Genomic DNA, 15,000 nt, shown 5'->3' with positions numbered 1-15,000 from the left:
GGGATGTATATTTCCTAATCTTGACTGTTGCACTGTAGGACATGTACTGGATTTCCAAGTATTGACTGTTGCACTCTGGGATATTTAGTGTCTAATCCTGACTGTTGCCTTCTGGGATATATACTGCCTAATCCTATTGCACTGCAAGATATATATTTCCAGGCTTTGATGCATTATGGGATATGTAGTCCTTGATCTTAATGTTTGCATTCTATGATATATAGTCCCTGATTGTAAGCGCTGCATTCTGGAATATATAGTCTCTAAATTGAACTGTTGCATTCTGGGATATATAGGCCCTAATCCTGACTGTTGAGTTCTGAGATATGCATTCTGGGAAATGTTGTCCCCAATCCTGACTGTTGCACTCTGGAATATGTGGTGCCTGGTCTTCACAGTTGCATTCTTGGAAAGTTAATCCCTTCTGTAAGATTCTGTAGACCTTGGTTCTGAGAGTTGCATTGTGGGATGTGTTCCCTGTTATTGACAGTTGCATTCTGGGATATATAGTTCTGGCTTCTGACCAGTCTGTATCTGTTTTTTTCAGGTGTACGCACCGCCTGCCAGCACTGCCGATTATAACAGGGACTCGCCAGGGTACCCGTCCTCAAAAGCACCCAGCGGCAGCTTCCCCAGCTCCTTCTTTATGCCAGGTAACACACACACACACACGCACACTTACACACACACGGATAAAAGATCATAACATGGTTATATTGACCATCCATGTTCATCTAAGTCTACAAACCAATTCTGTATAATTCTCTCTCTCTTTCTCTCGCTATCTATCTCAGATGGTCACCACAGTACAGATCCATGGAGCTCCTCCAGTGGCATGAACCAGCCTGGCTACAGTGGCATGCTGGGAAATTCCTCACATGGCCCCCAAAGCAGCAGCTACTGTGGCCTGCACCCACACGAGAGACTCGTGAGTCCATTCTATTCTTTCTAGATACCTCAATAAACACTCCTATACACTAGAATAGGAGATATCAGCCCATAAACAATCTCAATAAACACTCCTATACACTAGAATAGGAGATGTCAGTCCATAAACACCTCAATAAGCACTCATATAAACTAGAATAGGAGATGTCAGTCTATAAACACCTCAATAAACACTCCTATAAACTAGAATAGGAGATGTCAGTCCATAAACACCTCAATAAGCACTCATATAAACTAGAATAGGAGATGTCAGTCCATAAACACCCCAATAAACACTCCTATAAACTAGAATAGGAGATGTCAGTCCATAAACACCGCAATAAACACTCCTATAAACTAGAATAGGAGATATCAGTCCATAAACAATCTCAATAAACACTCCTATACACTAGAATAGGAGATATCAGTCCATAAACAATCTCAATAAACACTCCTATACACTAGAATAGGTGATGTCAGTCCATAAACACCGCAATAAACACTCCTATAAACTAGAATAGGATATATCAGTCCATAAACAATCTCAATAAACACTCCTATACACTAGAATAGGAGATGTCAGTCCATAAACACCTCAATAAACACTCCTATAAACTAGAATAGGAGATATCAGTCCATAAACAATCTCAATAAACACTCCTATAAACTAGAATAGGAGATATCAGTCCATAAACAATCTCAATAAACACCCCTATAAACTAGAATAGATGTCAGTCCATAAACAATCTCAATAAACACTCCTATACACTAGAATAGGAGATATCAGTCCATAAACAATCTCAATAAACACTCCTATACACTAGAATAGGAGATGTCAGTCCATAAACACCTCAATAAACACTCCTATAAACTAGAATAGGAGATGTCAGTCCATAAACACCTCAATAAGCACTCATATAAACTAGAATAGGAGATGTCAGTCCATAAACACCCCAATAAACACTCCTATAAACTAGAATAGGAGATGTCAGTCCATAAACACCGCAATAAACACTCCTATAAACTAGAATAGGAGATATCAGTCCATAAACAATCTCAATAAACACTCCTATACACTAGAATAGGAGATATCAGCCCATAAACACCTCAATAAACACTCCTATACACTAGAATAGGAGATGTCAGTCCATAAACACCTCAATAAACACTCCTATAAACTAGAATAGGAGATATCAGTCCATAAACAATCTCAATAAACACTCCTATACACTAGAATAGGAGATATCAGTCCATAAACAATCTCAATAAACACTCCTATACACTAGAATAGGTGATGTCAGTCCATAAACACCGCAATAAACACTCCTATAAACTAGAATAGGATATATCAGTCCATAAACAATCTCAATAAACACTCCTATACACTAGAATAGGAGATGTCAGTCCATAAACACCTCAATAAACACTCCTATAAACTAGAATAGGAGATATCAGTCCATAAACAATCTCAATAAACACCCCTATAAACTAGAATAGATGTCAGTCCATAAACAATCTCAATAAACACCCCTATAAACTAGAATAGATGTCAGTCCATAAACAATCTCAATAAACACTCCTATACACTAGAATAGGAGATATCAGTCCATAAACAATCTCAATAAACACTCCTACACACTAGAATAGGAGATATCAGTCCATACACACCTAAATAAACACTCCTACACACTAGAATAGGAGATATCAGTCCATACACACCTAAATAAACACTCCTATACACTAGAATAGGAGATATCAGTCCATAAATACCTCAATAAACACCCCTATAAACTAGAATAGGAGATGTCAGTCCATAAACAATCTCAATAAACACTCCTATACACTAGAATAGGAGATATCAGTCCATAAATACCTCAATAAACACCCCTATAAACTAGAATAGGAGATGTCAGTCCATAAACAATCTCAATAAACACTCCTATACACTAGAATAGGAGATATCAGTCCATAAATACCTCAATAAACACTCCTATACACTAGAATAGGAGATATCAGTCCATAAACAATCTCAATAAACACTCCTATACACTAGGATAGGAGATATCAGTTCATAAACACCTCAATAAACACTCCTATACACTAGAATAGGAGATATCAGTCCATAAATACCTCAATAAACACTCCTATACACTAGAATAGGAGATATCAGTCCATAAACAATCTCAATAAACACTCCTATACACTAGAATATGAGATATCAGTCCATAAATACCTCAATAAACACCCCTATAAACTAGAATAGGAGATGTCAGTCCATAAACAATCTCAATAAACACTCCTATACACTAGAATAGGAGATATCAGTCCATAAACACCTCAATAAACACTCCTACACACTAGAATATGAGATATCAGTCCATAAATACCTCAATAAACACCCCTATAAACTAGAATAGGAGATGTCAGTCCATAAACAATCTCAATAAACACCCCTATAAACTAGAATAGGAGATGTCAGTCCATAAACAATCTCAATAAACACCCCTATAAACTAGAATAGGAGATGTCAGTCCATAAACAATCTCAATAAACACCCCTATAAACTAGAATAGGAGATGTCAGTCCATAAACAATCTCAATAAACACTCCTATACACTAGAATAGGAGATATCAGTCCATAAACACCTCAATAAACACTCCTATACACTAGAATATGAGATATCAGTCCATAAATACCTCAATAAACACCCCTATAAACTAGAATAGGAGATATCAGTCCATAAATACCTCAATAAACACTCCTATACACTAGAATAGGAGATATCAGTCCATAAATACCTCAATAAACACTCCTATACACTAGAATAGGAGATATCAGTCCAGTTCTTGTAACATTGGTCATTCTTTTACAGAGTTACCCGTCGCATTCCTCGGCGGAGATCAACCCCAGTCTTCCACCGATGTCCACTTTCCATCGCAACAGCGGGACGAATCACTACAGCACCGCCTCCTGCACAGCCACCACGAACGGGACGGACAGCGTCATGGGTGAGTTTTGGGATGCCCTTCGTATGGTACTGATTGACCAGCATACCATTGTTGAAACACAATGGTACTGGTGTGGTGCTGGATGACCAGTGTACCAGTGTTCAAAACCCAGCATATGCTGGTTTATGCTGGTCTAGTGATGGTGTTGTCCTGGTTGACCAGCATAAAAGTATATCTAATGCTGGTTTACACTGGTGTGGTTCTAGCTGACCAGCACTGAAACACAGTATGTACTGGTTTATGGTGGCCTGCTGCGGTTTGACCAGTGTACCAGTGTTCAAAACCCAGTATATGGTAGTTCATACTGGTCTGGTGCTGGATTGATACTGGTTGACCAGCATACCAGTTTTCACAACACAGTATATGCTGGTTTATGGTGGCCTGGTGCTGGTCGGTGCTGGTCGGTGCTGGTTGACCAGCTGGATATGCTGGATCTGCTGGGCTAACCAGTGAATCCAAAGAAGCTAAGCTACAGATGCTAACAGTTTTTAGCTTCATTAAGAAAGGGGGGGGGGGTAGAGTACGGTACAGTAACTTGGGAGGGGGGTTTGGGGGGTAGCACGTGGTTAAGCGTTAGCCGCATTAGCGGTGCAGCTACAGTACGGTAACTTGGGGGGGGGTGTTGGGGGTAGCACGTTGTTAAGCATTAGCCGTATTAGCGGTGCAGCAACATTATGGTAACTTTGGGGGGGGGGTGTTTGGGGGGTAGCACGTTGTTAAGCGTTAGCCGCATTAGCGGTGCAGCAACATTATGGTAACTTTGGGGGGGTGTTTGGGGGGTAGCACGTGGTTAAGCGTTAGCCGCATTAGCGGTGCAGCAACATTATGGTAACTTTGGGGGGGTGTTTGGGGGGTAGCACGTGGTTAAGCGTTAGCCGCATTAGCGGTGCAGCTACAGTACGGTAACTTGGGGGGGGGGTGTTGGGGGGTAGCACGGTGTTAAGCGTTAGCCGTATTAGCGGTGCAGCTACAGTACGGTAACTTGGAGGGGGGGGTGTTGGGGGTAGCGCGTTGTTAAGCGTTAGCCGCATTAGCGGTGCAGCAACATTATGGTAACTTTGGGGGGTGTTTGGGGGGTAGCACGTGGTTAAGCGTTAGCCGCATTAGCGGTGCAGCAACATTATGGTAACTTTGGGGGGGTGTTTGGGGGGTAGCACGTGGTTAAGCGTTAGCCGCATTAGCGGTGCAGCAACATTATGGTAACTTTGGGGGGGTGTTTGGGGGGTAGCACGTGGTTAAGCGTTAGCCGCATTAGCGGTGCAGCTACAGTACGGTAACTTGGGGGGGGGGTGTTGGGGGGTAGCACGGTGTTAAGCGTTAGCCGTATTAGCGGTGCAGCTACAGTACGGTAACTTGGAGGGGGGGGTGTTGGGGGTAGCGCGTTGTTAAGCATTAGCCGCATTAGCGGTGCAGCAACATTATGGTAACTTTGGGGGGGGTGTTTGGGGGGTAGCACGTGGTTAAGCATTAGCGGTGCAGCAACATTATGGTAACTGGGGGGGGAGTTTGGGGGGTAGCATGTGGTTAAGCATTAGCCGCATTAGCGGTGCAGCTACAGTACGGTAACTTGGAGGGGGGGCTGTTGGGGGTAGCACGTTGTTAAGCGTTAGCCGTATTAGCGGTGCAGCTACAGTACGGTAACTTGGAGGGGGGGCTGTTGGGGGTAGCACGTTGTTAAGCGTTAGCCGTATTAGCGGTGCAGCTACAGTACGGTAACTTGGAGGGGGGGGTGTTGGGGGTAGCGCGTTGTTAAGCGTTAGCCGCATTAGCGGTGCAGCTACAGTACGGTAACTTGGAGGGGGGGGTGTTGGGGGTAGCGCGTTGTTAAGCGTTAGCCGCATTAGCGGTGCTTCCTCTAAGGCCGTGTCGTGTGCTGTTTTGCTTGTCTTGGTGCAGACTGGGGGCTAATCAGACATCTTTAGCAGCTTGGCTGGCTATAAGTTGGCTGTTTTTTATTTTCGGAAGGATTGCGGCTCTGATTCGTAGCCTGATATCAGGCTAAGCCGCTCTGTTGCCCTTCTGCCGCGGCTTAATTTCGGTGTTGCGTTTTCTGCTCCTCGTCCTGATACACTGCCGTCACCTCGAGCCACCTGATAGGTGACAGAGATAGCGTGATCAGATCGGATCAGTTAAGATCGGCCGATGGAGTGATAGAGACTGCAGGAATTATGCTTTTCTTATGCAAATGAGCGCGGCCTTGTTTTCCCCGTACAGGCAAAGTTCATAAACTCTCCTTTAACCAACACTGTTATGGTTAATTAATCAAGTAATGCATGTCTTTAAAGGGAAAGTCCACCTAGTTTTCTAAACTTCTACAGAGACTACACACTCGCATAGGTGCCCACATTCAGAGTGGCGATGGTGTGATTCGCTCCGTTTTTTCGAGAGCAGCGTACCCAGTCAGAATTGTGAATTGGCGAATGAAACCAGACGTCGCATAATGCCTCATAAATACTAATATTACACCAAACAAAAGTTATAAGGAATATTGTAGGGAATGTTGTAATGTTGTAAGGGATATTCTGCCTGATTGATACCTGAGACACGGTTATACCACAGTTTTGAGGAGATATTACCATAATAATTATTATTATCATCATTATGTAAAAAAAAAAAACCTGAAGACACACATAATTATTTCTGTCAGGCTGTGAAAAATTTAACCTACCTCAAATTCATACTGGATTAAAATCACTATCTGTGAAAAATTACACGTACCTTAAATTCATACTGGATTAAAATCACTGAATATTTTTTTCTGTTAGACTGTGAAAAGGTAAACATACCTCAAATTCATACTGGATTAAAATCAGTGCATAATTATTTCTGTCAGCCTGTGAAAAATTACGCATACCTCCAAGTCATACTGGATTAAAGTCAGCATAATTATATCTGTCAGCCTGTGAAAAATTACACGTACCTTAAATTCATACTGGATTAAAATCACAGCATATTTATTCCTGTCAGGCTGTGAAAAATTACACGTACCTCCAAGTCATACTGGATTAAAGTCACAGCATAATTATTTCTGTCAGCCTTTGAAAAATTACACGTACCTTAAATTCATACTGGATTAAAATCACAGCATAATTATTCCTGTCAGGCTGTGAAAAATTACACGTACCTCAAATTCATACTGGATTAAAATCACCCTACAATTATTTCTGTTAGACTGTGAAAAGGTAAACATACCTCAAATTCATACTGGATTAAAATCACCCTACAATTATTTCTGTTAGACTGTGAAAAGGTAAACTTACCTCAAATTCATACTGGATTAAAATCACTGCATAATTATTTCTGTCAGCCTGTGAAAAATTACGCATACCTCAAATTCATACTGGATTAAAATCACTGCATAATTATATCTGTCAGGCTGTGAAAAATTACACTTACCTCAAATTCATACTGGATTAAAATCACTGCATAATTATTTCTGTCAGGCTGTGAAAAATTACACTTGCCTCCAATTCATACTGGATTAAAATCACAGCATAATTATATCTGTCAGGCTGTGAAAAATTACACTTACCTCAAATTCATACTGGATTAAAATCACTGCATAATTATATCTGTCAGGCTGTGAAAAATTACACTTACCTCAAATTCATACTGGATTAAAATCACTGCATAATTATATCTGACAGGCTGTGAAAAATTACACTTACCTCAAATTCATACTGGATTAAAATCACTGCATAATTATATCTGTCAGACTGTGAAAAATTACACTTACCTCAAATTCATACTGGATTAAAATCACTGCATAATTATATCTGTCAGGCTGTGAAAAATTACACTTACCTCAAATTCATACTGGATTAAAATCACTGCATAATTATATCTGTCAGGCTGTGAAAAATTACACTTACCTCAAATTCATACTGGATTAAAATCACCGCATAATTATATCTGTCAGGCTGTGAAAAATTACACTTACCTCAAATTCATACTGGATTAAAGTCACAGCATAATTATTTCTGTCAGGCTGTGAAGAATTACACATACTTCAAATTCATACTGGATTAAAATCACATAATTACACACACATAATTATTTATATAAGTTGTCCGTTAATGCAAATGAGCTTGTTTTCTATTTGCATATTAAACAGAACACCTGCACAATAAAAAAAAAAACAGCTGAAAGGACTCCGAAAAATTCCAGCTAAGGAAAATTGGTCTTTTAATTTGGATGGGAAAGTTTATTTTCCATCATTATCTCTTTTCTTTCCTTGCAGACATGCTTCCATACGCTCCGAGCCTCCTCCAGCTCCTCCAAATAAATAACCGCACAATATGAACCAGACCATTTCGGTGCGCGTGTTTATTTCCTTAAAGGACGCCGGGCGCATTCCTGTCCAGCTTCGCTCCTAAACCGATCCATGCTGGAATAACAGACGTTAGAGCTGCAGGAGCTCTGCCTGCTTGTCTGGGTGTTACTGCTGTTTCTTGTAGGAGTCTGCAGGAGACGAGCGAGAGATGCACGTGAGAGAGATGGAGTAGAAGACGAAGGAGTGCACAATCACTGGCCGCTTTATTAGAAACACCTACCATGAGCTTTCAGACTGGACGCTTTATTGGAAACACCTGCTACATTCTACCTCTACTCGCTGGCCACTTTATTGGAAACCTCTACCGTGTGCTTTTGGCTGGCCACTTTGTTGGAAACACCGCCTACATTCTACCTCCACTCATTGGCCACTTTATTGGAAACACTTCACGTGTGCTTTCAGAGCGGCCACTTTATTAGAAACACCTGCCGTGTGCTTTCAGAGCGGCCACTTTATTAGAAACACCTGCCGTGTGCTTTCAGAGTGGCCACTTTATTAGAAACACCTACCTTGTGCTTCTACTCATTGGCCACTTTATTGGAAACACCTACCTTGTGCTTTCGGCTGGCCACTTTATTGGAAACACGTACTACATTCTTTCTCCACTCCCTGGCCACTTTATTAGAAACACCTGCCGTGTGCTTTCAGAGCGGCCACTTTATTAGAAACACCTGCCGTGTGCTTTCAGAGCGGCCACTTTATTAGAAACACCTACCTTGTGCTTCTACTCATTGGCCACTTTATTGGAAACACCTGCCGTGTGCTTTCAGAGCGGCCACTTTATTAGAAACACCTACCGTGTGCTTTCGGCTGGCCACTTCATTGGAAACACCTCCTACATTCTACCTCCACTCATCGGCCACTTTATTGGAAACACCTACTACATTTTTTCCCCTGGCCATTTTATTGGAAACACCTACCTTGTGCTTTCGACTGGCCACTTTATTGGAAACACGTACTACATTCTTTCTCCACTCCCTGGCCACTTTATTAGAAACACCTGCCGTGTGCTTTCAGAGCGGCCACTTTATTAGAAACACCTACCGTGTGCTTTCGGCTGGCCACTTTATTGGAAACACCTACATTCTACCTCCACTCATCGGCCACTTTATTGGAAATACCTACTACATTCTTTCTCTACTCATTGGCCACTTTATTAGAAACACCTGCCGTGTGCTTCACGAGAGGAGGAGAGAGAGTGAACTAAGAGAGAGACACATTGGGTTAGTGTGAGGGAAGTTGTGTAGAAGCTGAAGTTGGAGGAATGAGGTCAAGTTTCAGCTTTAAGGCATAGAGCTGGCATACAATGGTGTGTGTGTGTGTGTGTGTGTGTGTGTGTGTGTGCATGCCTGTGTGTGTAAGGAAATGCAGAGTAAGTCGTCTGTAATGCGTGAATTCACCATCTGGAGCAGCGTGGTCGAGACTGTCATAAGAGATGGGCAACTAGCATGTCAGAGAGGGCAGGACACACTCACACACACACACACACACACACACACTTACACACACACACTCAGACACACACACACTTACACACACACACACATTACTGTGCACATTTCCCAATTTCTTTTTTCTGCGATACACTGTATGTCCAAAAGTATGTGGACACCTGTCATGAAACATTGTTGTGAGGAGGATTTGATTGTGTTCAGCCACAGTGTAACGCAGCAGCAGTGAGTTCAGAGCGTCCCGTTCTGTTGGCCACTGCTTTTCTGTGGGGACTGTGCGCTATGTGATGAAGGAGCAGAGGTCTTTCAGTATAAGGGCCGTCTGAATACTTTTGGACACAGCTGGGTTAGAATCACTCCACAGTTACTTACTGTAAGACTGTACAAACTGCACTCTGCAGATTCATACTGGGTAATAACAATACTCGTTACAAATTCATTCTGGTTTATAATCACTCCAGAGTTATTACTATAAGACTGGACATTACACATTCTGCAGATTCATACTGGGTTATAATCATTTTACAGTTATTACTGTTAGATTATAAAGAGTATGCACATTACAAATTCATACTGGGTTATAATCACTCTATGGTTAGTACTATAAGAGTGTACAACCTACACAAACTGCAGATTCATACTGGGTTATAATCATACTACAGTCAATACTAGAATACTGTACACTACACAAACTGCAGATTCATACTGGGTTATAATCACACTACAGTCAATACTAGAATACTGTACATTACACAAACTGCAGATTCATACTGGATAACAATAACAATATACATTGCAGATTCATACTGGGTTATAATCACTCTATGGTTAGTACTATAAGAGTGTAAAACCTACACACACTGCAGATTCATACTGGGTTATAATCATACTACAGTCAATACTAGAATACCGTACACTACACAAACTGCAGATTCATACTGGATAACAATAACAATATACATTGCAGATTCATACTGGGTTATAATCACTCTATGGTTAGTACTATAAGAGTGTAAAACCTACACACACTGCAGATTCATACTGGGTTATAATCACACTACAGTCAATACTAGAATACTGTACACTACACAAACTGCAGATTCATACTGGATAACAATAACAATATACATTGCAGATTCATACTGGGTTATAATCACTCTATGGTTAGTACTATAAGAGTGTAAAACCTACACACACTGCAGATTCATACTGGGTTATAATCACACTACAGTCAATACTAGAATACTGTACACTACACAAACTGCAGATTCATACTGGATAACAATAACAATATACATTGCAGATTCATACTGGGTTATAATCACTCTATGGTTAGTACTATAAGAGTGTAAAACCTACACACACTGCAGATTCATACTGGGTTATAATCACACTACAGTCAATACTAGAATACTGTACATTACACAAACTGCAGATTCATACTGGATAACAATAACAATATACATTGCAGATTCATACTGGGTTATAATCACTCTATGGTTAGTACTATAAGAGTGTAAAACCTACACACACTGCAGATTCATACTGGGTTATAATCATACTACAGTCAATACTAGAATACCGTACACTACACAAACTGCAGATTCATACTGGATAACAATAACAATATACATTGCAGATTCATACTGGGTTATAATCACTCTATGGTTAGTACTATAAGAGTGTACAACCTACACACACTGCAGATTCATACTGGGTTATAATCACACTACAGTCAATACTAGAATACTGTACACTACACACACTGCAGATTCATACTGGATAACAATAACAATATACATTGCAGATTCATACTGGGTTATAATCACTCTATGGTTAGTACTATAAGAGTGTAAAACCTACACACACTGCAGATTCATACTGGATAACAACAATACACATTATAAATTCATACTGGAATGATTATAAACCACAGTAATGTGTCCACTCCACAGTGTTTACTATGCGTCAGATTCATAGCGGATTAAAATGACCTCACTAATTACGCTGCTTTGTTCTTGTGGTTTTTGTGCAGCTAACCGAGCGCCAAGTGGGGCAGCAAGCAGCTCGCAGACGGGGGACGCTTTAGGAAAAGCCCTGGCTTCGGTGAGTGAGTAGGCCTCGACCTGGCCAAACATTCTGACCGTTTAACCACCATTACAGCGCTTTGGTACTGAACACTGAACACTGGTCAGGCATTTGACTTATTAAAGCTCCACCCACAAAGGCATCTTTCGTAGCAACTGTCGCCATGCAGATATCTCTGCAAACCTAATTAATAGTTTTTACAATGCTACGTTATGGATTGTGATCCCAGAGCCAATCATACCTAGGCAGGTTGGAAATCAAACGTGTTAGCATGCTAACATTAGCCTGAAAGCTAAACGCATTTCGATCTTGTTTCGAGCGATAGGGCCATCAAATGGCAATGCGAAAATGCCAATAATGCTAATTGCTGCTAGCCCCTCTATGGAATTCCAGCACTATGTTAGCGCTAGTCAAATGCTAGAATGCGTGAAAGAAGGTTCTCGCGTCATTCTAGATTAAACACGGACATCTGAAGCCTGTAACCGGCGTTAGCATGTAGCTTAGCATACGTTAGCAGTACGGAGCCCTGGCACAGAGCTCCTGCCGGTGGTCTTCCTTTTCAAACAACTGACCAAAACCCCACTCATCACATCCCCGGCCAGGGCCATATCTACACTGCGTGGTCAAAAGTTTGTGGACACCTCTAATCTTCTAACAGATTCATTGGGCTACTTTCAGTCGCACCCATCGCTGGCACAGATGTGCAAATGCACACATGAACACAGCTTGTCCAGTCCCTGTAGAGAGGGACTGCCAATAGAATAGGACTCAGGTCAATCGGAACGTACTGGCATCCTGCCAGCATCCTGACCTCGCTAACGCTCTTGCCGCTAAGTGCAGTCAAATCAAGCAGGATAAACAATGAATGAGCAGGTGTCCCAATACTTTTGTCCATATCACGTGCAGCCTCCAGGAGGGCTAGAGTGGTGCTTTGCAGTTCGGGCCACAAACGAGGAGTACCCTGCCTCTACCATAATGCTAATTTCTGCTAGCCTCCCTTATGGGATTCTAGTGGTATGTTAGCACTAAGCTAATGCTGAACAGAAACAGTTCCCGAAAGACCAGAGTGAAGTTTTAGCTTGTTAAAGCTTATGAAAAAAAAAATAAAAATAATAATAATAAAACTCACCGTGAAGTGCATGATGGGTAATGTAGTTCTGACGGCGCTAATCTCCGGCTGCCGACGTTGCACTGCGGTCTCCGCTCCCGTCTTCACTCCGAGCTAATCAGTTCGCATTCTTAGCTCATTAGCTAGCATTAGCCCCTAGTGTTCAGATCGTCGTTACAAGGCAGAGTAGGCGGGGGGGGGGGGGGGTTTGGGTGGGTGGAGGGTCCCGGGCTGGGGGTTTGTTTGCGGAGCTTTCCGGCTGGTTAGCGTTTCTCTGGGGTGCGTCTGTGGAGAGCTGGGTAATTGAAAGGTGATTAAATGTGTGTTTAGTTTTGCTTACGAAGGACGGAACGCTCAGCGATGTAATTAGTTGTGCGTGAGTGTGTGTTTATGTGTGTGTGTGTGTGTGTGTGTGGTGTGTTGATGTGGGTGTACTGTCAAATAATCAAATTTCTCTTCAAAAAAGAGCAGGGGTCAGCATTTTGGAGAAAAGGGGGGCAGCAAATACTGTAAACACACACACACACACACACACACACACACTCACACATTCTCCAACATTAATACACAGATTCAAATGCTCATGAATGAATTAAGAGGCGCTCAGGGCCAGGAGCATGCTTACACACACACACATTCTCACACACACACACTGACTCACTAATTCCTGGATTAAGCCTCCTCAGGGGGCTTTAGTGGAGATGTTTAACATTAATATGCATGCTTAGATTAGACGTGTGTGTGTGTATGTGTTTTTTTACTCACTTGTCACTGGTGTGTGTGTGTGTGTGTGTGTGTGTTGTCGTTACAGATCTACTCCCCAGATCACACCAACAACAGCTTCTCCTCTAACCCCTCCACTCCAGTGGGATCCCCACCCTCTCTCACAGGTACGTGTGTTAATGTGTGTGTTAGTGTGTGTGTGTTGGTGTGTGTGTTGGTGTGTGTGTGTGCGTGTGTGTGTGTCAGTGCCGCTTCCTCTCGATTCTAAATGATTGAACAAAAGACCCCTTAAAGGCATCTCACACCCCAGAGAGAGAGAGAGAGAGAGAGAGAGAGAGAGGCTGAAAGAGAGAGTGAAAGACATAGACAGATGAAAGGAGAGAGAGAGTTAAGGGGAGAGAGAGATAGACAGAGTGAGAGAAATAGAGAGAGACATAAAGAGAGATAGTGTGGGAGAGAGAGAGAGAGGGAAGACAGAGTGAGAGAGGAAGTGTTTACAGGGGAGAGAGAGAGATAGATAAAAGAAGAAATGTGGAGAGAGAGAGAGAGAGCGAGAGAGATGGGTAAAAGAAGGGAGAGAGAGAAGGAGAGATAGATGGAGGGCGAGAGAGATGGAGATAAAGATGGAGAGAGAGTGTGAGAGAGGGACAGCGCGAGAGCGCGGAGTAAGAGGAGTCTGTTTCCACCAACTTCAGCACTGCGGCAAGATGGCGGCCCAAAACCCGGTGCCGAGATCCTGCAGCTCGACTCATCGGGCCTGAAAGACGCCTCCATGGCGACCTGTTCCCACGGCAACTCCCTCCCTGCCTGCCGCTCTCACACACGCTCCCGCACTCACTCGCTCTCGCAGATACAGCTGTTGCGCCCCCCTCCTGTTTGCCAATTAGTGAGTGCAGATGCAGGCGGAGCGGGCCTTCGTTAGCGCTAGCGCTAGCATGTTTAAAGTTGGGCCGCCGCCGCCGCCGCCGTCCGAGCCGTTTCATGTGTCCTCGCGTTAATTACTGGCCCGAACGACTTCACAGTGTGTGTGTTTGTGTGTGAGAGAAAGAGTGTGTGTGTGAGAGAGAGTGTGTGTGAATGTACTGTTACTAAAGAGGCCCGGGAAACGGCCTGCGACCGTCACCTAATTAGTGTTTATCAAAGTGTTCGTTAGCGCACAGTAAACGTTATTAGACGTTAAATCAATTACACTGACGCTTATTAATACCGACGACTGCAAATTGATATTTAAACCCAACACAATCAGCTTTAAGCGAAGCAATTTAATGCACATATATGCCGCGTATACACGCTGTACTCTCGCGCCCGCGACGGCGGACGCATTTGCACATGAATGCGGATGTAATTATATGCTAATTAGC

The 15,000-nt window shown here is 42.4% G+C and overlaps 1 protein-coding gene across 9 annotated transcripts in view; it reads left to right on the top strand.

The window, feature by feature from the left end:
- The window catches only part of LOC140539458 (transcription factor 4-like), a 240,173-nt gene that overhangs the window by 191,696 nt on the left and 33,477 nt on the right, over positions 1 to 15,000 (top strand). For all 9 annotated transcript variants that reach the window (XM_072662171.1, XM_072662170.1, XM_072662175.1 and 6 more), the window contains 5 exons: positions 548 to 653; positions 795 to 928; positions 3,801 to 3,936; positions 11,756 to 11,826; positions 13,728 to 13,806. In XM_072662171.1, coding sequence (XP_072518272.1) covers positions 548 to 653; positions 795 to 928; positions 3,801 to 3,936; positions 11,756 to 11,826; positions 13,728 to 13,806 — 526 coding nt within the window. The remainder of the gene's footprint in view (positions 1 to 547; positions 654 to 794; positions 929 to 3,800; positions 3,937 to 11,755; positions 11,827 to 13,727; positions 13,807 to 15,000) is intronic.

The sequence above is a fragment of the Salminus brasiliensis genome, chromosome 18, assembly GCF_030463535.1.
Source record: "Salminus brasiliensis chromosome 18, fSalBra1.hap2, whole genome shotgun sequence".
NCBI lineage: Eukaryota > Metazoa > Chordata > Actinopteri > Characiformes > Bryconidae > Salminus > Salminus brasiliensis.
This window is presented reverse-complemented; position numbering and strand designations above follow the sequence as displayed.